Source organism: Dermacentor albipictus, chromosome 8 (genome assembly GCF_038994185.2).
Source record: "Dermacentor albipictus isolate Rhodes 1998 colony chromosome 8, USDA_Dalb.pri_finalv2, whole genome shotgun sequence".
Classification (NCBI taxonomy): Eukaryota; Metazoa; Arthropoda; class Arachnida; order Ixodida; family Ixodidae; genus Dermacentor; species Dermacentor albipictus.
The window spans coordinates 50,151,671-50,177,749 of NC_091828.1; the positions used below are offsets into that span (position 1 = coordinate 50,151,671).

At 44.7% G+C, this 26,079-nt stretch overlaps 1 protein-coding gene across 4 annotated transcripts in view; it reads left to right on the top strand.

Moving 5' to 3' along the window:
* Positions 1 to 26,079, top strand: part of LOC139048771 (zinc finger protein 239-like) — a 96,481-nt gene that overhangs the window by 26,325 nt on the left and 44,077 nt on the right. Inside the window, exons 3-4 of one of the 4 annotated variants that reach the window (XM_070523360.1) lie at positions 2,440 to 2,616; positions 4,531 to 5,880. The exons of 2 other annotated variants lie outside the window; for them this stretch is intronic. In XM_070523360.1, coding sequence (XP_070379461.1) covers positions 2,440 to 2,616; positions 4,531 to 5,525 — 1,172 coding nt within the window. In that variant the 3' untranslated portion in view covers positions 5,526 to 5,880. Of the gene's footprint in view, positions 1 to 2,439; positions 2,617 to 4,530; positions 5,881 to 26,079 lie in introns of those variants that run through there. One more of the 4 variants, XM_070523361.1, reaches the window with a different exon arrangement.

Consider the following 26,079-nt stretch of genomic DNA (forward strand, 5'->3'; position numbering starts at 1 on the left):
TGGGTGGTGACGGGTCCACTCATCACGGAGTGGTCGGCTCTTGTGTCCACTAACGTGGCGACTGTGTGGCCATCGAGAAGCGCGTCAAGGTCGGTGGTTTTTTGTCTTGCATTCCAGTTAGATCTTGGTGTCTGATCATGGTGCATTGTGTTAACCTGTGGCTGGGACGTCGCATCATCAGGTTTTCTTTTATCGGCGTGTGTGTCGTCAAGATACTCTTTTTGTCGTCATCATCAGGGGAGGATCTTTGCCAATTTGACGAACAGCAACCACACCTCCATCAATTGCTGCTTTTAATTTCCGGGATGTGGGCCGACAAACCAGCCTAGGGCTAGGCCAGTGCATGGTTGGCGCTGCGGTGACAGGTAGCGGTCTGGTGATGGTAAACGGGACGGCCGTCAAAAGCTCCGCTGAGTGGCGGCAAGGTAACCGGCGATACCATGAGTGGGCTTCTTCGATTTTCCACTTCTGGCTACCCGCGGGCTGCCAGAGCCAGCCAGAGCGTCTTCGTTTTTCCTCGGGTTGCTCCGCCCACCGCGCTACGCACTTCCGCCGGGCATTCGTTTTGCTTGCGCTGGGCGGTGCTGGCTACCTGCGGGCTGCCAGAACCTGCCGGGTTGATTTTGGTCTGGCTGCTCTCTGGAAGTTCTCTGGCTAGCAGACGACTAAAAGAGGCGATGGGTGCTTGCCGCCATCTTTACGGGGACTTCACGGATTGCAACGCGGGCGCTTGAGGACTTAAATTTACCTCGCTCAGCCAACTGTCTACGGTCATCTTTGGATTTCCTTACTTGTAGCGTTATCTTTTTAGGTGCTAATGCTCCGTTCCGCATCGCGAAGCGGTGTGATACGAGCCGTGGTGAACCGTTTGAAGCTTTTGTGTGTGTGTATATGTGTGTGTCTCCTGATTGCTCCTTCGCGGCGGTGAACAGTGCGCTGCGCTCTCATGCGTGCATGTTATGTGCATCGTGTTCCTCGCCAGTTGTAGACACTCATGCACACATTGCGGTACATTTTGGGTTCGTATTTCTCTGGTGGCGTTCCTTTTGACATATCTTGCGTATGTATATCTCTCCTTTCTCTGCAGTTAGCGAAAGCTTTGCAGCTAGCCCGTGTTTGCTCTATCTCTCCGTCGTATGCTTAGGTGGCAGCTCGAAACCGATATGTGTTTGAGCTGCAGGCTGTTGATCTAAGAATACACCAATTGCACTTGGTACATTTAGACACACGTACATTGGCTTATTGCTCTCATGATTGCGACCAATGTTGTTTTTCGTGTGGAACGTTTTGCTGGTCACAGGTGACGTGCATTTTCACGTGCCAGCCGCGTCCCCAGCTCCTTAAATGAGAAGCACCATCAGCCGCAACAAACTTTCTGAAATCGAAGCCCAAGCAGGTCGGCGCGAAATTTTATACGTATGAGACGTACCCGCTAACCTGCTTTTTCATGTCTTGTGATGACACAGCGCTAACTCATCAATGTCGCCGGTGGTCGATGTGATCGCTGCGAGCAGGGATTTTCCAGCCATCGCTTTCAAGTATTCAATCACGATTTCGCATCTGTTGCGCTGCGCAAGGTTAGGTTGGCCGAGTACGCGTCCTGCGCCGAGTCGCGCGAAAGTGATCGTATCCCTGAATGCAACTATATATTTTCAAGCTGGCAATGCATAAATGGGCCGACTACGCCGAGCGCACGCCGGCCTCGCCGGGCGCTGCCATGCTGGTAGCATGTTTACATTTGGTCAGCTGTACCGGTGTTCGATTTTGCAAACTTCGGGCAGGTTCGGGTTGTCTTGGGATCCCAGCCCACGTGACTTCCTGTCAGAACCGGAACTAGCTGGCTGCCATCTGGCTGCCAGCGGGCGGCCAGAACTCCAAAAATTGAAGAGGCCCGGTGTGTTTGCCTTGCTGCTGGCGCGGAGCTTTCACGGCGAACCCGCGTTCAGTCGGCTGTCGTTACAACGGACCCGTATAATCCGACAAAAAATGTTCGTTTTATCCAAAGCCCGTAATATCCGAAACGCTTCATTTCCAAAACTTTGGTCACGATGTGTAACAACGTTATGCAAAAAGTGACAAACATCCAAAGTAAAAAACAAACAAAAAAGTGGCAGTTTCACCAGAGAAGCAAAGCATCGATTGTGATAGCAAATTAGTAGACAGCTTTTCGAAGGAAGGATAGTAGTTTTATTGGCTGTGTAAAGTTGTAAAAATTCGCTTGCTATCTAAATAAGCACGGTATAATGTGCGCACAGGTAAACATGAAGACATCTCGCTCAACTGCGGAAAGTTGCTGTCAGAATATTGGAGTGAGGAAGCGCGGTGGCAGCAACGTGCGAATTGACCTTCGTGCTGTCTCTCGCTTCAACACGAACTAAATTTCGAAAGCACATCGCATACGAAGCTACTGGCACTGGACGCACTTTGTCTACATCGCAGATAGCTTTCAAGATATGACGGCCATGTCGCAAGCAGCAGCCACCGCAGTAAAAACCCCTCTCCCTCACCTCCCACTGCTCTGTGCCTCGCGGCAAAGGAAGACAGCGCACTTCCGCTGCCCGCCTACCTCCCTCACATGCACGATACTGAACAGCGATCGTCAGCTGACCCTCGCAAGTAAGTTGTCAGCTTGTGTGGAAACGGCAAAAGTCATTTTTATATGGCTGATTTTGACAAAAAATGCCGCTAATTTCATCCGCTGTGGCTGATAGTCGTTGTAGTGCGGTCCGTTAAAAGTGAACTTTGTTGCAATAATAAAATAAGTAGAGCCAACTAAGGTTGAAATATAGTCCCTTATATTCAAAAGTCTGTTGTCCTTTGTAATTGGCATAGACTAGTCCTAGTTTGTGGTATGGACACTGGTAGAAAATGTGGCCTGTTTCTCTGCAGTGATAGCAGAGCGGACAATGGTAGGGGGCACGCCAAACATCAGTCTTCCTTAGAATGCTGTGGTGAGTGACGATTTTTTGCGTGCTAGCAGCGGCGGTGGTCAACAACTGAATTGTGGCACTGTGGGGTCCTGGCACAGGTGCGGAGGGTGATCATGCCAGGCAATGACGGCGTGTGGTCACTTCTGGCTGGGGTTGCAGTGATTGAGGCTTTACCTGAGGAACTCCTTGTGATCACTATGGTTCCTCCTTGAGCATGTCAGTGACTGCGGCCACCTGAGGTTGCGACGAAGGCAAGGTCTTGCGCAGTTGTTCGCACACAATGGCCCTGATGACTTCTTGGAGGTTGGCAGAGCTTCATGCTTCGATGGCACACTGCGGCTTGAGCGCTTGGTGGTTATATTGCCTAGTGCAAATTTCTAAAATTTTCTCAAATGTTACTGAATCTGTCAAGAACTCGGCTATGGTCTTGGCAGGATGCGGACCAATTTGGTGAAAAGTTCTTGCTTGATCAGAAAGCAGTCTTTTTTCTCCGACATTTTCGGTCTCATTGGGCAGCTGCACTCATGCTTCTAGTTGGGCTTGGGCTTGTCTTTGCATACAGCGCTTGTAAACGTCTCGAGGAAGCTGTTGCGGAACACGTCCCACGTTCTCACTGTGATTTCTTGATTCTCAAACCACACCCTGGTGGCGTCTTCCAATGCGAAGGAGACATGGCACAGCTTGTCGTCGCTGTTCTAGTTGTTAAATGTAGTGACTATTTTATACGTCTCCAGCCAGCATTCCGGGTCCTCAAATGTTGATCCGCAGAACATCGGTGGCTCCCTCGGCTGCTGTAGCATGATCAGTGTTGGCGAAACTGGGGCTGCCGTTGTAGCTCCTCTAGTGACTGTGCACTTCCTGGTCTTTCCAGGTAGAAGTCTGTGCTCCCATAGCAGTCCTTGCTGCCTACAGCTAGCTCGCTGATCCTTTGCGACGTTGCTATTGCCCTCGGGTGTCAGGCTTGGATCACAGCTTTGCGGTGGCGTTCGATACATGAACGCACCTCCACCAGATATTACATGGTAATGACGGTCAAGAAACACAGCAGCAAAATTCTCGATAGCTTGACTAACCTTTTATTGGGAGAACCTGTGTCCACAAAAGCAAGTTACACTCAAAGCACAACGATAGTGGCGAACACAGTCAGTCATTGTCAAAAATCTGAACTGCCAGTCAAGCACGATGGCTTTATACATGAGTCATCAGTTTCCAGAATAATCGCTGGTGCGTGCGTGTCTTCCAGAAAGTACTACACAATTCGCGTCCCGCATACAATCAGATTACATAAGCCTCGGTGACGACAAAGTATAGAACCATCGATAACATTCCTGTAAGGTCCAATCATTTAAGCACGTCTCGCGCTGAGCGATAACATTAAGTTGTTAGTGGATAAAATGCACTCCCTGAGAAAAGGATAAGTACATGTGCCAATATTGAGTAAATTAAAAAGAACTCTTGGGACTTTGTTTCATCATATTTGAAATTTCCCTCAGGTCTTCGAATTAAAAAGAAAAACAAGAAAGCTTGTCATCAAATATAGCGTCTGTGTTCTTTTTGGATTTTCAATATAACTTTTACTTACTTTTTTTTATTTGTGCAGCATCGAGGCCTGCTATTTCTCCGTCAACTGCCAAATGTGACAACTCAAAGCAAGGAGGCCTCCACCGATGTCAGCTATCTGACTGCGAGACTGATCAACAGTTTTGTCTGGAAGCACATGCCAGCGTCCATACAGGCAAGAAGCCATTTCAGTGCCCATCATGCCCTCGGAGCTTCTCAAAAAGATACACCCTAAAGGTTCACCAGTCCATTCACACGGGTGAGCGGCCGTTTCAATGCCCTTCATGCCTGCGGAGCTTCTCACAAAAAATCCACCTGAAAAACCACCTGAGCACCCACACAGGTGAGAAGCCATTCGCGTGCCCTTTGTGCTCTTGGAGCTTCCCACGAAAGGCTGACCTGAAAGACCACCTGCGCACCCATACAGGGGAGAAGCCATATCAGTGCCCTTCATGCTCTCGGAGCTTCTCACGAAAGGGCAACCTTACAAAACACCTGTGGACACACACAAGTGAGAAGCCATTTCAGTGCTCTTTATGCCATCAAAGCTTCGCACAAAAGACCCACCTGAAAACCCACCAGCACTCCCACACAGGCGAGAAGCCATACCAGTGCCCTTCGTGCTTTCAGAAGTTCTCACAAAAGGTCCAGCTGAAAGTCCACCTGAGCATTCACACAGGCGAGAAGCCATATCAATGCCCTTCATGCTCTCAGAGCTTCTCACAAAAGGGCAACCTGAAAATCCACCTGCGTAGCCACACAGGCGAGAAGCCATTTCATTGTCCTTCATGCCTTCAGAGCTTCATACGAAAGACCAGCCTGATATGCCACCTGCAAACCCATACTGGCGAGAAGCCCTATCAGTGCCCTTCATGCTCTCGGAGGTTCTCGTTGAAAGGTGCCCTGAACGTACACCAGCGCATTCATACAGGTGACAGGCCATATAGTTGCACCGTCTGCTGCAAGACCTTTATGCGATCTGATCACTTGAGCAGACATAAGCATAGAGCAAAGCACCATGATATTGTAGGGTAGATCATTGACCATGTTGAACTAGTCTGAATTAAATATCTATGGACGTGTAGCATATTTGATAACTTTGTACTGCATCAGGAAGCACAAGTGATGTGATCTGCTTTCGAAGTTCTGTTTTTTTTTTTTTTCAAAGACCACCTGCGCACCCATATGAACTTGTTCTGTTGTATGCATTCATGTATTTGTTGCTTCTATGCTCTGGTATACATTGTTCATTCTGAAGACTCTTTTGAGCTTATTCTGTCCATACTTTTTTTAAGAATGGGTATCTTTATGGAGCAATTGATTGTTCAACAAGTTACCTTCAAACTGTTTGTTTCATCAGAGCTCCAAATAAATGCCTGTGTTTAAGGAGTATTTGTCTACTGTTTTGTGTATTTTAGTACTTGAGTGGCAGCATACAGTATAGTCTTGTTAGCATTTTATTGTATCGGGGGCTGCAACAAAAATTGAGTGGTGGCAATTGAATGTTCATAATTAGCACAGAAGGCACTTGCTATTACTAATATAAACGAATAATTGAAGCCTCAAGTCGAATGTCAGGTGATCCATGCCTAATTCATTCCTACATTTTATTTCAACTAATGTATCAGCATTTCTATAAGCACTAGTGTGACATATCTGTAGAAATATTTCTATAAATTTTACATTTTGAACCAAGTATACACCTGCACTGTCTAATACATTTGTGTGCACAAGGCAAGAAAGGGGGCCAATCTTGCCAATTCAGGAAAGGTTCTTTCTGAATTGCAGTTGTGCCAGTCTCTCATAAGACATTTCCTCGCAACGAAATTGTACACAGGGCCTGTGGTTAATATAATAAATCTAAGAATTGACTGTATTGACTAAGGGTGTGCGAATATTTGATGCTTTTGAATAGGCACTTTGTAAATACAAATACCTTCTAGTAGCCTTGGAACACTTAAAACCTTCCTGCCCACAAGCAACCTTAAATGGAAGTAAAGGTACAATAAATTTTACCCTTATGCGCATAGTGTAGGCATAAAATATCTAAACGTGCAGGAGCTGGACTTTCCTGGCTATGTAGGGATCATTTGCACTCCCTCAAGAGCCTTTTGTGTGTGAGCAAATTCCCCATTTGTTTTAGCTCCATTTATGCTTTTAGTAAACAATCCTTCATAATGTGCGACGAAACGACGGGAACTTGCCAATGTTATGAACACCAGGATGTGCACATTGTTTTGTGCATATTTTGATATTAGCTGTTCATTTTTCTAAAAATATTTCAGCTGTATTCTGCATTTGGGCCAGGAGTTTCACTTCTGGCCCTTTTCGATTTGTATTCTGTTCAAGCTGAAAAATTACTTCTATATTGGCTAACATGTACCTACATGTAATAAATAAACGTGTGAGGCTTTTTTTCTTTTTTGCCAAGTTCCACAACTAAGGATTACTTCCACATCCAGTCAGCCATCAGCTGTACCAACACGTTACCATTTCAGTGCAGGTTCTTCTTTCAAAGCTTCTTTGTAACTTGTGAACTCAAATAGCAATTTGTGCACACAGTTAAGCCCCGTAGGTGTCTATGTGTTAAGTAAAATCTGAACTGGGAATATGCATATGTGTGCAGAAGCTGCATGGCATTCTGTTACACAAGCATTACAGTATGCTCAGATATGTTGAGCTGCCGGGTTAATTCATAGCATGTTCCAGCATAATGTGACAAGCTGTTTCATTAGACAATTTTAGAATGGCTTTTGCAACCAAACCTAAATGCATTACATACATAAAGAAATAGCGTCATCCTCACTGCACATGCTGCGTACGTTATGAGATTCTGTGATGTATGTGCACTATGATAACGTAAGTTTTTTGCAAGTTTAATGTTCGTAATGTTTATGGACTCTAGGAAATACCTTTGTTGAATATGGTGACATCCATGCCTCCCGCTTCAGCGTGAATTCTCGTCATGGCTACACTCTCACTTGCGTTGATCACCAGTGGCTATTGTAATCGGCGTTCACTTTCTCTAAACTCACCTGAAAGGTTAGTTATGAGCGCACAGCACGTCCATTTTCCCGAGATCGTTCGGCGATTCGGCCGCTCATAGGCCTAGCATTTGGATCTTGGAGCCTTTGGATCTGCCTTAGCATTGCTGCTGAGTCTGGGTTTGGGCTCCAATATATGCAATTCGATATGTTATCTTTACATTTGAGGGCCTTTTCTCTTGATGAAGTACGTACAATGATGTATATATATATATATATATATATATATATATATATATATATATATATATATAGTGAAAGCTCGTTAATTCGAACTTCAATAATTCGAATCTATGGATAATTCGAACTATACGATTTGGTCCGGTCAAGCTCCACAGAAGTTTATGTATAAAAAAGTCCGTTAATTCGAACGCGAGAAGGTTCCCTCACGGATAATTCGAACTACGCTCGCCTGGCACACGGCCAGAGAAGCGCGCCTACTGCCTACACACAAGGCTGTATTGCCTCCGAAACGGAGAGAACGGCGAGAGAAGGCAAAATCGGAAAAAAATCGAACCGACGCGGGGTCAGCCAGAAGGCAGTGGCGGCTGCCGCCTCTCCGTTCTACGTAACCTCCGAGACTTCTTGCCCCTTGTGAATCTCGGAGGCTTTGCAAATCTTGTACAGCTGCTAATGTTGTGTGGAGATGGCACGGCAAGCTCCAAAACACAGCGAATCAAGTACGTCGCAGCTGCGCTTGCAATCAAGAACCAACGAATCAGGGCCTTCGCCACCTTCACATGTTCAGCGTCTTTGTCTCGGCAGTATTCATCGGTTGTGCACCTCTATTTTCAGCTTAGGAGGTATCGGCCGTCGCGATTCATTGTGATGGTGTTAAGTCTCGGCTTACGTTCGTATCAGTGGACATCGGTAGTGTGACACAGTCGGACCCAGAGCTTCGACTTGAAGATGGCGTGTGCCCGCGGCACACGTCATCACTTTCTGACACGCCAAATTTCTGACATGCCCTACTGCTTCCAAATCGCAGTGTACTGTTGCCCTCCTTCACTTTCGATAGTTCGAACTTTCGTTAATTCGAACTGAAGCGGCTTCCCCTTGCGGTTCGAATTAACGAGCTTTTACTGTATATACATACATACATATAGCGTTAAAGAAAACTGATGAATTCGCTGCATATTTGCAACTCGCTGAATCTGTTGGTAGTTCCGAAATTGTTCCATCTGGTTTTCACGTCTACCGTTCCGATCGGAATATGCATGACGGTGTAGTCTGTTTACTTGTTGGTTCGGGCACACAGTTGTCTCCCATGTTAATCCCAACCGGTTGTCCCGAGTCAGTTCGGTGCTATATCCGATTTCAAACTGGGCAGTTGCTGACGGTTGGCTCCTTTTACCGTTCCCCCGCTTCCACATTGCCTGAGACCTTCACAGCCCTTTCAGTTTCTTTCTACAATAAATAATGACTATCTTTTTGACGGTGATTTTGATATGCCTGACATGAGGTGGGTTCCCAACAAGCCTGTCCTTGTTAATTCATCCGCTCTGTCTATAGCATTCCGCGAGGCAATAGTTACCAGTGATATTTGTCAGTTTGTTCTCAACCTACCAGGTGTGGTCCAAATAGCTCTTCTGTCTTAGGTCTGCTTTTCTCAAACCAGCCATTGCTTGTATCTTACAACGCCGTAATGCCTGGTATTAGTGACCATGACTGCATTGTAGCACATGTTCAGATCATCCCCTTCTCATGTGCACATGATCACCCAAGAAAGATATATTTTTTTGAGAAAGGCAATTTTGTTTCATTATCTAATGGTCTTGCCATCTTCCTGCAGGAATTCAGTCACTTTGCTCAGTTTTCAGATTGCAATACCCTATGGGACACATTTTGCTCCACACTAAAGCAGTTGGTTGGCACACATGTTCCATGTAAACATTTGTCTGCAAAAAAACGTAGAGGTAAGCCTTGGGTTACTCAGGAGGTCAAGCGATTGATTAATAAGCGACATTATCTTCTGAATGCTTACAGAAAGCAGCGTAACCCTTCTGTATTTATAATCCTGAAGTCCCTTGGAAAAGATATAAAAGTAAAAAACAAGGTTGCTAAGGAAAAATACCTAGCATTGAGCCCGAAGTTACAAAATAACCCAAGAGAAATGTGGAAGTGTTGGAAAACAATTAGCAAACGATCAATTGGCATCCTGAGCTTAAAAAATGGCAGTGTATGCCTTACTCATGACTTCAATAAAGCTTCTTGCTTTAATCTTTGTTTCCAGTCTTCTTTCACTACTCCCTGTCATAATGAATTATTGCGTATTCCCGACATTGTGTTCGAACCTATGCCAGAACTGGTCGTGACACACGGTGGTATACTTGCGTTACTTGGCAATATAAATGCTTCTTCTGCAAGTGGTCCTGGTGGTATACCTTCTTGTGTGTTAAAGGCTTGTTCTAACATAATAGCCTACTGTCTGGTTATTATGCTTGAGAAATCGGTAAGTATTTCTTGTTCACCTAAGGAGTGGAAAGTTGCAAATGTGGTACCAATCCGTGAAAGTGTCCCAAAAAAGATTGTCTCCTACTACAGGCCAATTTCTCTTAACGAGTGTGTGTAGTAAAACACTAGAGCACATGGTGTACAATGCCATAATAAAACATCTAGAAAACAATGCAGCAGAACCCCGGATATACGTCCCCCAGTTTTGTGACAACCTGGGTTTTACGACGAATTAGTGCAGCCCCAGCGAAGTCCCCATAGAAGCAATGCATAAAAAACGCAATTATCCGACGCAATTTTACGCCTGACCCGCGTTATAAGACAACCCTCATGAAGCACTGGATGGAATGGCGGACGAAAGAAAAGTGTTGCGGGTCTTTTTCCTCACTCCGTCTTTCCCCATGCATGCACAAGGTAAGAAATTGGGCCAATCCTGCCAATTCAGAAAAGGTTCTTTCTGAAGTGCAGTTGTGCCAGTCTCTCATAAAACATTTCCCACCAGATATCACATGGTAATGACTGTCAAGAAACACAGCAGCAAAACTCTCAATACCTTGACTAACCTTTTATTGGTAGAACCTGTGTCCACAAAAGCAAGTTACACTCAAAGCACAACGGTCGCTTGACACCGATCGACCGGTTCGTTCTGGTACAGCTTTCTTCCCTGCCTCGTGTGATTGTTCGTTTCTGTCTGCCCCACCAGCAGTTGCGTGCGACGCTCACTGTGCTGAAGTAGCACCTTTTCTTCTCCACAATCACTTTCTCCCTCTCTTCTCGGCGGCAGCGCCTCTCGTCACGTTGGGGAAGCGTTTCTCTCCTTCCAGTTTCCCAGCAGAAGATCGCCGACAAGGTAGCACGGAGAGGCCTAGGTTTATCACACGTGTTCTTCGTTGTAATCCTAGCATTCAGCGGAGGTATTGAGTTTTGTGTAGCAACACGAAGCACGATGTTCCGAAAGTGGACAGTTCTGTCGCTCGGCGAAAAGCTGAATATTATCGAGGAAGCGGAAAAGTGGCATGGAGCCACGAAAGCCAGCACTGCCTGGGACCTTAAGATATCTGAATCTTCGCTTAAGACGATCCTGACAAACAAAGCGGTGATATTGCAGAGTGCCAACAAGTTCAGGCTCAAGCGGAAAGCGGCAAAAGGACAGCATGAGAAGTTAGAAAATGTTCTCGTCAAGTGGCTGCACCAAGCACTGAGCTCTGCAATCAGCATTGATGGCGCCATTCTAAAGGAAAAGGCGGACCTGGTGGCATTGCGTCTGGGCATCGACGACTTTCAAGCATTGAACGGGCAGCTGGATTGCTTTAAAAAACGAAACAGGATTGTGTACAGTCGCTCCTGTGGAAAAAGCACTTCCATGGACGTTTCGACGGTGAATGAGTGGATGGAACTGTTGGAGATGCTTGCTGCATACAAGCCCTGCAACGTTTTCAACGCCGATGAGAGTGGTATTTTTTACCATATGCAGCCTGAGCAAACCCTTGCATTTAAGGGTGACAGCTGTCATGGTGGCAGGCGTAGTAAAGACCATGTGATGGCACTATTCTGTGCTAACGAGGGCGGTTCTGAGAGGCTGCTCGTGCTTGTTGTTGGAAAGTTTGCAAAGCCACGGTGCTTTAAGAACTTGAAGACCCTGCCATGCAGCTACAGCTTCAACAAAAAGGCGTGGATGACTTCTTCGCTCTTCAGCAATTTGTCGCAGCAGCTGGATAACAAAATGGGTGCTAAGGTAAGGAAAATATTGCTTTTCGTGGACAACACACCATGCCACCCACTTGATACGTCCAGCCTGAGGAACATAAAGGTTGTTTTCCGCCCAACTGTACAAGCCGGCTGCAGCCACTGGATGCCAACATCATTAAGTGCGTCAAGCAAGGGTTCTGGAAGCTGTCAGTGCAGCGTGGGCTCAATTCCACTCGATTCCACTGAGGCCGATGCAGGCTTCGCCAATGACGATTTTGAGGGTTTAAACCACACCGCGACCTTCGCCGGGTACGTGGAGGCCGATGACAGTGTTGCGTTCTGTGACGAGGTGTCACTGGATGACGCCATTGAGGAGGCTTTGCCTAGTGCTGACACCGCTGCGACATCGGATGAGGAAGCCACCACAGATGCCTTGCCTGTGCCTACCACATTTGCCGAGGTGCTACGGCACATAGATGGCATCTGGAACTTCATCTGTACACGCGACGCTGTAGAGGACCTCCTTTTGGACGTTGCCCAACTCGAGCAAAAGCTCTTGGTTCACGGATCAAACAAGCTCCAAAAGAAACTTACCGACTTTTCTAAAGTTCGCGTCTGCTGGTGGGAATCGCAGCAGTGGAGTGCCGTAGAGGTTAGTTTGAATAAAGCATGAGTGGTACCTGTACTGCAGCATTAATTCTTATCGCATTTACTTTTTTGATAATTTGGGTTTTCTATCCCTGCAGAGTATGTTAGCAGTTTACATTGAAGTTTCTCGTAAATTCATCGCGGGAAATAAGTAGTATTTTCATACGCATAATTTATGTTCGGATTTTATGACGCCCGCATGTTGTGATGCTTTTACACGGTCCCAAGAAAGTCTTATAATTGGGGTTCCCCTGTATTTTTTTTTTTTTTCGAATAGCGGCATGGTTTTAGGTCTGGTCGTTCTTGTTTGACACATCTCCTAAAATTCAGCCACAATCTTTCTCATGCATTTGATCTCGATGTACAAACTGACTGTATATCTCTAGTTTTCAAAAAGGCATTTGATTCTGTTCCCCATGTTTTGCTGTTACATAAGCTATCATCCCTCGGTGTCTCTCCTTGTTTGCTTGATTGGATTAAGTGTCACCTACAAGAACGCATGCAATGTGTTGTAATTGATAGCTCACAATCTGATTATATTGCTGTTACTTCAGGAGTTCCCAAGGGATCTGTTGTGGTGTCATTGCTGCTTCTGGTATACATCAATGATATTGCTCAAGTTGTGTCATGCAAAGTGTATTTTTATGTGGATGATTGTGTGATTTATCATTGCATTAGGTCTTCCACTGACCGCGAGTACTTGCAACGAAATTTTGACTATAACGTGCTGGTGGGCTAGGTGGGAAATGTCTTTCAACCCCAATAGGTGTCAATATGGCTCCTTTATATGTAAAAAAGATCCATACCTGTTTCGTTATACATTGGACACGTCCAGCTATCGTGAGTAACTGAGTATAAGTGTCTTGGTGTTTATTTCTCATCATATTTAACTTGGACTAAGCACATTGAATTTTTTAAAGCGAAATCCTGTAAAATGCTAAATTTTGTTAATTGCAGCTGCTGGTTAGCTCCTCCCAAAATTAAAGAACTACTTTTCGCACATAAGACCCATATTAGAGTACGCACGTCAGCCTGGGACCCGCAAACCAAAGCCGTCTAAAACGCCTGAGCATGTACAAAACTGCGCAGCCTGTTTCGTCTGTAGTAATTGTGACTTTACTTCTAGTATTACTGCACATAAGGATAGCCTGCGGTGAGAATTAGTAAGCACACGCAGACAGAACATGAGATAAGAAATGGTTTTTAAAATTTATTTCGGTATGGTTAAAATAGATAAAGCAACTTACCTTTTACCTCCTTATTTCTTAGCTCACAGAAGCGACCAGTCTTTAAAAATAAGAGAAATTTGTGGAACATTTGTCTTCCAGCACTTTTTTTTTCCACAGACAATATCACAGTGGAATCAGCTACCACAGTAAATTGCCGATTGTCGCACTGAAGCATTGTTCAAAGCTTTTCTTTTGAATTTATAGCGGCATGAACCTTCCTATTGTTGGGAAAACATGCGGAAGGCGGGAGATGGAAATTCAAGACGATGAGCAAAACAGGGAAAACACGAGGAAGGTGGAAGATGGCTTTGCTCGTCTTCCTATTTTTGTGTTATTTTTGTTTGATTAGTTTTGTATTTTATACGAGCTTATGTAACCCTGTGTATTGCCCCTGCAATAATGCCTTCGTGCCCTGCAGGTACTTGAAACAAATAAATAAATATGGCCAATTCTTTTTCCGCTCTGCATAATGCGCTGTGCAGGCTGACCACGGGGCTGCCACCCTAAACACAGTACGCCATTTACGGCATGTTCACGCAAGCAGAAGTCTCAGATGCACAATGGCCTATGGTATTTTTTGCAAAGAAATGTTACCAATGCATTCACGTTGCAAAACTGTCTTCACTGTATCAATCGCAGTGATAAGCATAAGTGCCCACATCGCCTGAATTTTACAGTGCCTCTCGCCTGCAAATAAACGCTTACTTTTTATTCTCTTTGGTTGCCACCCAGTGTAACGTCAGTATGAAACTATATGTGCATGCAGGCTCGTTTCACTGAGATACTGCAATACTCTAAATATATGTTGTCCATAATCCATTGTTCATAGTCTTCTGCTTGATCACTGTTAAATTTCACACCTTTAAGTACTTTCATGAGTTATCTTTGTCTCAGAGGCCCAGGGCATGTCTAAAGTAGGTACAGAGACTTCCTCCACCAGAGAATGATTGTGGGCAACGAAAAAGACGCAGGGTGGGATAAGGGCACAAGTGTCACACTGGATAACGGATTCTCTGGCATTGAAAACAGAGCAGGGGTCAGAGGAAATGGAAATAGGAGTTACATATTTCGAGAAAGAGTGAACAGTGGGTCCGCAAGGTCATTAAATGTTATGGTCATGACCATATGTGCCTGCACCCAGTGGGCAATAACGCTCACGTGCATAGAATTGTGAATTTTCTGTATCTGCTTACAAATGTGCAATGTTTTTTGCTTAACTGACCCGAGCCTGTCAGTGTAGATGTGGGTTATGTTGATGTGCATGGGTTACTGATATGGGGCCTAATAAGTGTACTGGCAGGCCTTCAGAGCTTATTTGAACATAGCTGTGACAATTTGAGCCCTTAAGGGCAGTAAAAGAGATGCATTCATGTTCTGGGACTGCTAGATTTTTCGTATGTTTTTGCGGCTTCTAGGGAGTCCGAACAGTCGGGCATTGACTGCACATTGACCAAGGGTATCTATATGGTCTGTAGAGCAAATGTGCGGCAGAACGAGGACGAGAACAGGAAAGGCCATTGCAGTGAGGAATGGTTGGGAAAGGAACTGTGCCACCTCTTCTTTGAAGAAGCTTGAGCTCAAAAAGCTAAGTGTTGGCTGACGCCGAAATGCAGGTGACCCTCATCCAAGCCAAAATACTTTAAAGCAGTGAAACGCAACACTGAGGCATTGTGCGTGGGTTGAGGGTTTGTCAGGGCAGTTGAGGTTGACTTTACAGTTGCTGAGAGAATCTCGCTTACGACAAAGTTCGGCCCTTATACGAAAGAGCTTGCTATCAGTTGATAGAAATAGTTCATTTTAAAAAATATTTGCTTCTGTATGCATCTCTTTTTATTGGTATTTGAGAATGTTCGACTCGATTTGTGATGGGCTCTACATTTTCTTTTTTTTTTTTCAAATATATTCGCTGCACATTTTGCTTGGCGTTTTGCTTTGCATGGCGTTCGTGTTGTCCACTTCTTTACTCTTGTGTCCTGTCTGCATGCCTCACTTCTTTTTTGCATAATGAATCCTTGCCAACCAGCTCAGCTTTCTGTCGTTCTAAGCATTTTGCTAACCCCTCCCTTCAGTTTTCTATTTTGAATAAAATAAACAGCACTCCTTACTATTCAAACCGGATTAAGTCATTTGTTTATTTTTTATCATGCTTACTAGAGAGTGACAGCATCTGGTGACAGTGTCAGCCTGTGTTGACATAGAACAAAGTTCTGTGTCACTAGGGTAATTTTGGAAAGTGCACTCGGGGAAAACCTGGAAAACTCGGGCAACTTGAGAAGGTCAACTTCACAGACACCCTGTGTATCCATGGAGTTTAGTAACCAGGCTAAAGCTAGCGAAAATTTGCTTTCGAATTTCAATAATAAATACGTACTTCCAGAACCTCGCGCTCAGGTGGAGCGGCCCATGTAGGAATGAAACTTTGGTCTCCTGCTTATTGGCGTCAGTCGTTGGTGCTAGTTTTGAAAACTCAACTAGCCTGAACCATGTGAAACTTAAGGTTGGACCACACGCCCGCTTGGGCCAACTCTGAAGGAACTCATTTCTTCATGCCTTGCAGCATGTTTGTGGCTGGTAGATTGGTCCTGTGCAGCTCTTGTTTCTTTCTTCTTTTGAGTGCTGTTGCCCTTGCTTGTTCAATTTGCTGTTGTGAATAGGGCAAATGTTGGCTCTCAGCTTGGCTTTTCTTCTCTTATGGTGGAAAAGTTTGAACTAATTCTAACACCTCTTGCTGCTTTTGCCACTTAAATTTGTGCATTGATTACAGGAAAAAAAAATTTCCTCCTTTGCGGGGCCTGCTGTTGCAGATAATGTATAAGTAAGTGAGCTGTCGCAAACTCTGTAGAACTCTGTCTAGCTTTTGCATGCACAACCAAAGACCTTTGGTGAGAGTCAAACACTTGACTTTCGGTGGCAGTCGAACCTGTGATCTTTGGTGAGAGTCGAACTCACTTGGATGTATGGGTGAACTGGCAATATCACAAGTTGGATTCCAGTTGACATCATGAAGGTTGAGAGTTGAACCCACGACCTTTGGTGTTAAATAAGTTGAAGATATTTAAGGCACACATAATTAAGAGAAGTAATTAAGGCATTTGAACCCACAACCCTTCTTGGGAGAAAAGTAATAGGAAGTAACGATGCATTAGAATGAAAATGTCAAGTAATGTCATAAATGTCTCGTGAGCTGACAGGCTTTTGCCTTCATCCTCTTTAGTGTACGGTAAAGTTTGTGTCAGCTATTTACAGAGTGGACTTCCCTCTACAAGGTTTCCTGGTTACTTGTAGCAATAAATGTTAGAGTTGACACCGCTGATTGCTTTATTTTCCATTGCACAACATAGCTGTAATTACATACGCTATAGATTGGGGAGTACCACGGAATGACAAATTATGGCTGAATTCAGAGCTTGCCTTGAGCCCTAGCATCACGCAGAGCATACTCCCACAAGGTGCACTTAAAACGCAGGTGAGAGCTTGCATGGACAAGGAATGCACGGAGAAAAATATTTGATCATAGGGAGTATAAGGCTTTCACATTCAGGCGTAAGCTGTCTTACGTGCCTCTGCAGATTTGCAACTTCTGTTCATTGTGCTTCGCCAAAATAGAGCATTATGCATTGAAGCATGCGCGAAGCATGTTAAAATTGAGAGTGGCCACTTTCATGAAACATATGTGTCCCTTAGTTGTACAGTGCACAATCCATCCCCAGTCAAGGAACAAGTGCTGAGATATCTAATAACTGTACTCGCAGCCATTCAGAGCTGTTTTTGATGTTGCTGTGGCAATTTGTGGCCTTCCAGCCTGTTACGTTTTCCCAGCTGTTGCATTACTTTATTTTGTGGTCTCTTGCAAAACATGTCATTGGGGTTCTACTGTATTACAGCAAAGTACAAAAACTAGCCATTTCAGTATATCTGATAGAGGTGATGGAACTGGAACTAGCGTTCTAAATGTGTCTCTAATAAGCTCCATAGCATTCTGGTGCATCAGGGAAATGACGGTTAACCTGTGAACATTGAATGCATAAAGATTCTGCTGTCATGACAAGAGTGGGTCGGCCAAAGATGAAAGCAAACATCTTATTAAAGGGACTGACAACCTATATTTATGCTACTCATCTTCTTTTTCGCAATGAAAATCTTGCTACTCATAGTGTCAGATACTGCAATGGTGACAGGGAAAATGTTGTGGATCATTTTGTATCACGATTCTTCCATCTGAAATTGTGACAGTGTTTCAATTCTTATCTTGGAAACATAAGAGGCGAGCATGATAGCAATTGGATGGGGGCTTTGCTGGTAAGCATATGATGAGTGTGGCCCTAACCATAGCAAATTTTTCTTTTATTGAGGTGATGTTCGTGTGGGTCATAATTTCTGAACTACTGCATTACTTCCACAATAACTGCTACGTCCTGTTGTTGTTTCCTGTCCAACTGCTTTGGTCATATGCAAGTCAAGCCAAGTCTCATGCGAGACAAATTTTTTGTGCCAGCAAATCGTAACAAGTCTTGCAAGTACAAAATGTGGGCTTCGGGCCTCGAAGGCTCATTGAGGATGAGAGAGCAAGCTGGGTGAAAGCATTTTTAAGCTCTTCTCTAAAGGTTGTATAAATCCGTGAAAGTCTTTTAAACACTCCGCATTCTCTCACAGGGTGTTCACCAACCGGGAAAACCGGGAATGCTGAAGGACTTTGCGTAGTCTGGAAAACTCTGGGAATTTGTGCTTCTGTCAGGGAAAATTAGAGGTAAATTTATTGAAAGGGACGAAAGTCACAGTAATGCTGGCTCGAGTAACAGACAGGAATTGTAACAAATCGTCTTTGATGGCCTGTCGTCGGCTGGAGGAGTTGCCAGTGTACAGTCAACGACCGACTTTTCGGATGTCTGATAATTCGGACAGCTTTGTGGCACCGCTACGTACCCCATAGTCAATGTATCGGAACGCCTGAAATTTCAGGGGCAGAACCCTTCACTGTCCGATTTTGCGGACTTTTTATCGTGACCACAGGTTTGAAACTGCATTAACCAAAGCAGCACCGCTGCCATTTTGATTACCTCGCCGCCTCGAACCGGCACTCTCGCACGCAGATCTGCTGGCAGCCGTAGCCACCACTGCGGCAACGCTAGGCATAGCTGCTTTGAACTTCACTGTTAAGGTTCTTACGGTTGGGTACCATGCTTTTCATTGATGGAATTCGTCGCTGTCAGCAATGGCACTGACTCCGCCTTTGTGGTCCTCACAATTGGCTTAGAAGCTCAGAATGCACTGGGCATTGCATAATGCCGGTTTCTTAAGGTCAGCTTCACCTCTGTACAGAAATGCTACTTGGTGAAGCATATGCAAAAGTATTGTGGTGAAGCATAGCAAACATGGGGAGGGACTATTGCCACGAGACACAGTATACTGCCGCGACAACTTGGTCACATTTAAGTTGGATGCCCTTTGTATTGGACACTGTGCACGTCGTACCGTGGTGTCGTTCAGCAACAACAGGGAGCGATCTTCGTGGCATGAGTAGCCGGTTGGACCCGGCTTGCATGCACCATGCGCACGAGGTATCACATGGGAAGAAAGAAAAAGACAATTCGAGGCCAGTTTTAGAGCGCGATTGCCAGGGATCTCTTCACAAGCACAGTGACTCTTAATTGCGGGCACAGGTTCGCCCTTAATAAATGTTGTTTTGTTAACCTGTGGTCCTCAACATCGTTACATTTCTGGTGGAGGCCCGGGTTTGGGTCAAAGCCCCACGAACGAAAGTCAGCGTAGCCCCAACCACCAGCGAGTCCATCCTTTGGAACTGACACCTGCGCACCATCGAACCAGCCGCCGTCTTCGAGGTGACTCAGACAAGGGAAACTCAGACAAGGGAAACTCAGACAGTGGACGCCGCCACAATGACTAGCCAGGTAACACCGGCACAGCTGGTCATAAGCCAACCTCGCAAGCCGCCAACATTTCATGGCGGCTCATTCGAAGACGTGGAAGACTGGTTGGAACTGTTCGAGAGAGTGGCAAGCTTTAATGGATGGAATGAGAGACAGAAGCTTCATAACGTATATTTCACTTTGGAGGATTTGGCAAAAACGTGGTATGAAAACCACGAACCCTCTTTGTCCTCTTGGTGGAATTTCGACAACTGCTAGCAACATCCGCCAGCGCGGGTCATAAAAAAAAGGTGGAAATTGCAATTCAAGTTAGGAACCAACTCACAAGCGAGAACGTGGTGATCTACATCGAGGACATGTCCCGCCTGTTCAAGCGTGCTGATCCAAACATAAATGAATATAAGAAGCTGCGCCATCTCTTGCGTGGAGCAATTTATTTATTTATTTATTTATTTATTTATACATACTGCAGCGCAATTTGCGCTATAGCAGGAGTGGGTTAAGAAAATGTACAGAAAATGCATTGGGATATACAGCGGTAAACACAAGTGAACACTTTTAAAGAGCACAGATGAAAGGAAAATACACAAAAATACAAATGAACACTTTTTACAAAAGAGCACTGATGAAAGGATACACAAGAAGTTATACAAATGCTGCCAGGCATACCCATGCCTGATTATGCCCATACCCATGATTATGCATCTGGGATGGCGGTTGCAAAAATTTGGGATGAGCATGAGCGGGGAAAAAAGCTGAATTTGAACATGTTAGTATGTGCGTAGTAGGGTATTAAGTTTAGGTCATGATGCCTTCTCGTTGATGATCCCGGTGCGAAGTTAATGTAATTATCATTTGAGAGCCTAACTAAAGAATTGACAATGCAATGCAAGAATTTTAATGATTCGACACGGCGACGAGAAGAGAGCATGTTTAGGTTCAAGGAAGAAAGTGTTGAAGAGGGCGAAAAGTCGCGATCGTAACGATGACATATAAATCGCACAGCTTTTTTCTGTATAGCGTCTAGTTTATTCATCTCTAACTGCTTATGCGGGCTCCAAACTACAGATGCATAATCAAGAACAGGGTGGATTAGAGATTTATACATTAGTAACTTTGTGTCTTTAGGAGATCGGGTTAGCATTCGCCTCAAGTAACCTAATTTTTTTAGTGCTTTACTGCATATGTAGTCAATTTGTTTGGACTGTTTGGACAATATGTTAGGCGTAAAAATGACACCAAGATACTTATACTCAGAAACCTTATCTACTGTACGGGCATTGGACGAGTAACTAAAAAGAGAGCGGGAAGATTTGTTGCAGAAAGACATCAGAACGATTTTATTGAAATTAATGTTCATTTGCCAAGTGTTACACCAATCACAAAACCTAGAAAACGACTCTTGAAGGCGATAATGATCATTAGAAGATTTAATCACTTAATATAGAACGCAGTCATCAGCATAGAGACGGATGTTGGAAGAGCAGTGAAGTGGCAAATCGTTTATGTATAATAAAAAAAGAAGCGGCCCAAGGACGGAGCCTTGGGGCACACCGGATGTCACTTCAACAGTAGCGTAGTCAGTCGAACTGTAAGAGACGAGCTGGGAGCGAAATGAGAGAAAGCTTAAAATCCAGTTAACCAAATGAGGATTATTCAGTACAGCATTAAGTTTAGCAATAAGTTTAGAATGTAAAACGGCGTCAAATGCCTTCGAGAAATCTATAAAAATGGCATAAACCTGGTTGCCTACGTCAAGGTTAAATGAAATGTCATGCATGAACTCAACTAAACCCATGTTGCATGTTAGACAGTAAATTATTTGATTCCAGAAAGAGCGTAATGTGCTTATGAATGATGTGTTCCAACATTTTGCATGACTGTGACGTCAGTGAAATTGGTCTGTAGTTCGACAAACACTGCTTATCTCCAGATTTATAAAGAGGGGGCACTTTGGCTAACTTCCATGAAGAAGGTACAGTAGAGGATGATAAGGACTTCCTGAATAGGACTGACATATTTTGATGACCACAACGAATAACGAACAAGGAACGCGTTGTGTATCCCGTCCGGACCGGTGCATTTCTTAACATCCAGGTTTAATATAAGGTTGAGGATGCCTTCGCAGTTTATCTCAACGTCACTGATTGCTTCAGAAGAAACTATATTGGGAAGTGTCGGGATAAAGTTGTTATCGGAAACAAACATGGATTGGAAATACTTGTTGAATGCATCGGATATCACCGCCAGGTCGTTGGTGACGTCATTATCTACTCTGAAAGAAGTGGATGAAGCATCGCGAGGTAAAATAGAAGACCAAAGTTTTCATGGGTTAGTTCTTAACAAATTGTGCAGGCGAACGCGAAAAAAGAAATCCTTGGCATTTTGCAACATAAGATTGAGTTCTTTCTTTGCCTTAAGAAATCTATCCAATGCCATGGGATCAGTGCCTCTTCTGGAACGCCTTAACCTTTGAACGCGACGGGACAAATGCAAGATATCGCGAGTCATCCACGGAATGTTAGAATTTTTTTCTTAGTTTTAATGGGTGAAAACGTTCGATACATGATTTGACAAGACGCTCTAAGTAATTAGCAAGGCAGTTGACGTCCTGGTTGTCTGCAAGTGCACTAAACATATCGAAATGATGAGATAAGGCATCAGTAATGGAGTTGTCGTCCGCACGAGTGAAATCAGGGATACTAGTGAACGTGTAGGGGGATTTAGAAATTGGACAGGAGAGTCACACTAAAACGCCTTTATGGTCTGAAATACCATCAATTACCTCGCAAGAAAAGTCACGTTTGGCTAGGTTAGCACTTAAAATCAAGGACGGAATTTAATCTGGTTGCGCTAGGAACAACCTGGGTGAGACCAAAGGACAAGGAAATGTTGATTAGTTCTTTACAAATAGCTGTGTCGCGACCGACTGCAGACAATGATGGCCAGTGGATGCCAGGGGCGTTGAAGTCACCCATGCAGATAAAACTCGACGAAACAATGTTGATCTCGCTCATGAAATTTGAAACAGCATGAAGAACATCAAGAGTAGAGCTGGGGGGACGATATATAACACTAATCACAATACACCAATTATGGAGATAAATTTTACACCACACTGATTCTGTTTCTGGAGGAGAAGGCAAGACAGAATCATAAATCCAATCGGAGAAGCAGTGCCACGCCACCACCAGTACCGCTAACCCTGTCTAAGCGCACGGCAACAAAACCGGGTGGAGTGAACTCAGATTCGTAAATACCATTGTGCTGCCAAGTCTCTGTGATGCCGATAACATGGGGGGAATGAATAGATATAAGGGACAATAAATCAGGAAATTTTTTAACAATACTACGAGCGTTTATATTCAAGACAACAAGGTACTCAAAACAAGCAGGATGAATTCAGGAAGTGGAGGGAACGGAAGTCAAATGGCCAGACTCAGAAGAAACACGTTGAGCGGGTGCCATTACTAATGAGTTTGAACTGTCATCCCAGTTATAACGAACCTTGTTAATGAAAGCATGATCGTATCTCAACTTCACAACAGAACTGCTGTCCCTAAAAGAGGCTAATGCATCCAGATTTTTTTTCCGAATTAACCGAACCCTAGAAGAGAAGTCTTCTTTAACGACGAAATTTGAGCCCTTCAGTTTTGAAACGTTCCTAAGAACCTTGGTTCTGTCGCTGAAGTTAGAAAGTTTAAGAATGATGGGACGAATGTAACCAGTGCATACTCTACTGAGCCTGTGGCAGCGCTCAATATGAGGGCAGCTAGTCTTCAGGTGCCCAGTAAACACAGATGAAACTGCAGTCATCAGGGTGGTAGCGTTTTCATCCATTAGTTCAGAAATACCGTGTATTATCAGATTGTTTCTACGAGAATGATTTTCAAGACTGTCATTTTTTAAGACCAAGTCCGTTACCTTAGTAGTCAAGGCATTTATTTCGGCACGTAAATCACGCAGTAAAGTAGTCTTTGGACATCGGAGTGGATTCTAGTGCATGAACACGTGACTCTAAAACATCAAAGCGACGCGCAACTGACTGTTGAAATGACTTAATTTCCGCAACATCTCGTGCCAACTGAGTCTGCCCTTCCAATAATTTAGAGAACATTTCGGATACTGAAGGGGTGTTTTTGTCATGGCTATCAAAGGAAGGGCGAGCATCGTCATTCTCATCGAGAACAGAACCGGATCCACGCCTAGGCTTAGACCGAGGGCCCGGCCAGTGTTGATTTCCACATCTCCGCTTAAGATGAGACAACTTGTGCAATACAATGCATGCGAGTAGCAGGATACAAGACGTTGTGGGCAAGGGAGCAGCAGCAGAAAGCGATCATCAGATCGGATACACTCGGCATCAGAATAGTAACATACCTGCTTGAAGAACAAGCAGCGATTAAACATGGTGCCGGTGCCGCTGCAGCCTAGCCCACTGAAGAGTCGATCCACGCGCTGGACATTTATACCGTCGGCTGCTGACGTCACAGACCGAGAGTTGTCGATGATTGGCTGAACAAAGGACTGGGCATCGGGGTGACTGGCTTGCTGTAGCACGGCCGGTCTCGACGCGCGCGCGCTCTCTCCTTTTACGGCCTGTGCAAGAGGGGCCGCTGCTACCTACCGCCGCAACTCTCCGGGGGCGCTGCGAGCCAACCCTCTCCGCTCGAGGGTAGCTGCAGAAATGTTCGCACGAGCATCACGGCGCGCGCTGGTTCGGGCACCTTGCACGGGTTTCTGAACGACTGCTCCCAGCGTTGAACAAGAACTTGACAACCGTATCTTCTGCAGCCAACTCTATAAGCATGCTAAACCGGAAACTAGTAGATGGAGCTGAAAGCATTAAAGTTAGCATGCAGAATTAATGATGGTGTATACCATTAGCATGCACGGGTGGATCATTTGTGACTGCCAGATGTAGCAGTAAAGCAAGATACTTTAGTAAGAAACCAGGGTTAGGGAACATTTATTTTAATCTTAAAAGCCAGCACATACTCTGGCGGTACTTTAATATGTATTACAACAATAATAACATTTGCAACTCGATAACATTCGAATTGGTCCGCTGAATCTCTTCTCATCGCGCAAAACACACAAGGTGCGACAGATGCTTTTTTCCTTTGAAACTGTGACAACCTTGCACATACTTCAGAAAACTGACAGCAGTAACAAGCACTGCTTGTAATAAACTGTACAACAGTCTCGTACGACTCACAGTTCCGAGGCACGTCGTTCATAGCCTGAAATGTTTCCGCGTTGGTTTGTGGATGAAACCAGACGGCTTGTCATTTTGGTCAGTTAATTTCTTTGCATAGTTGACCAGAAGAATTCGGAGAAACTTTTCTGAGATAAGATGTGCTAAGCGTTTGTTGTGACTCCTGTCAACACCCTCCGGGCAGCATAGGAGGGGTGAGTCTTCTAGATGCGGCTCAACGATAAGCAGCAAGGTTTCTAGAATCTTTGAACTTGGAAGTTCTTTGACTGCCTTTTCAAAAAAGGTCGAAATCTTTTCCAGGAGAGCAAGAAACTCCGGCTTTGGATAGTGGAGTTCGCCTTTTTCTTGTGCACGCAGAAGTTTGTACAGAGGACTGCTTGTCTTGTTCGTCGTCACAAGCATGACGCAAGCGTCACACCCAAGATCGCTGATAAGCTTGGCAATATAGCCACCTACATACACCAAGCCTGAGTATGCAACAGACGGAGGCGGAGCTGGTGAATGCGCTCGCAGACCTTCCAGTTCTTGAACTAGATCTTGAGAAACAGAAGTGGCCGTTTCTTCAACGTCGTCACCTTGTATGGTGGCTTCTTTCGATGGCAGTGCTTTTTCCTTTACAATGTGATCCAAGGCTGCAGAAACGGCTCTTGCGTCCAGCGCGTCGTTACCTCCGCACATAAACCGTAGTTTTCCGAATAATGCCTCGATAGGATCACTGTTGAATTTCCTAGTCAAAACGTAGTTGATTCCTCTTCTCAGCAGAAATTGGGTTACCTCCACTGTTGACTTTGTGCAAAAAAGTAGGGCGCTGTGTGTTTCTTCTGTGAAGCTTCCAACGCCACCTGTGATAGAACAGTCTTGAATCGTCTTCACATAGGTGCAAAATTCATTTTGCAGCCACAGGAGTCGGTCATCATTTTCTCTGGAAATGGGCGTTTTGCAATCGCTTCCCTTGTACGTTGTGTCATGAATGTCGAACCACTTCTTCATCACTTTCATGAAGTTGATCGTAGATGTTGCGTCCTTGAAAGAAAAGAGGGCAGAGTTGGCTCGAGAGTTCTGCTGTAGATGTTCCAGCGCTGCAATGACTTGAGGTGAAAACACCTGAACGGCACGTAGCATGTTCATTTTCTCAAGGTTCGACGGATATACATGTTTTCTTGTCAGATTTCTGGCCAACTTTATGGTCATTTCCTTCTGGTGCTCGTATAGTTTCTGCACTAATGTGCCACTGATGATGCCAGTGCCATCTGTGAGCTCACGTTCCAAAAACTGACTGCGGACATTTTTGAAAACGTGGCAAGGATCAAAGCTTAAAAAAATTACTCTTTCATGGTCTTGAGGATGCTTTACGACAGTTGACAATGATCCATTCCCCATGAGCTTAAACATCGTTCTATTCGCAGAGTAGTTATCAGT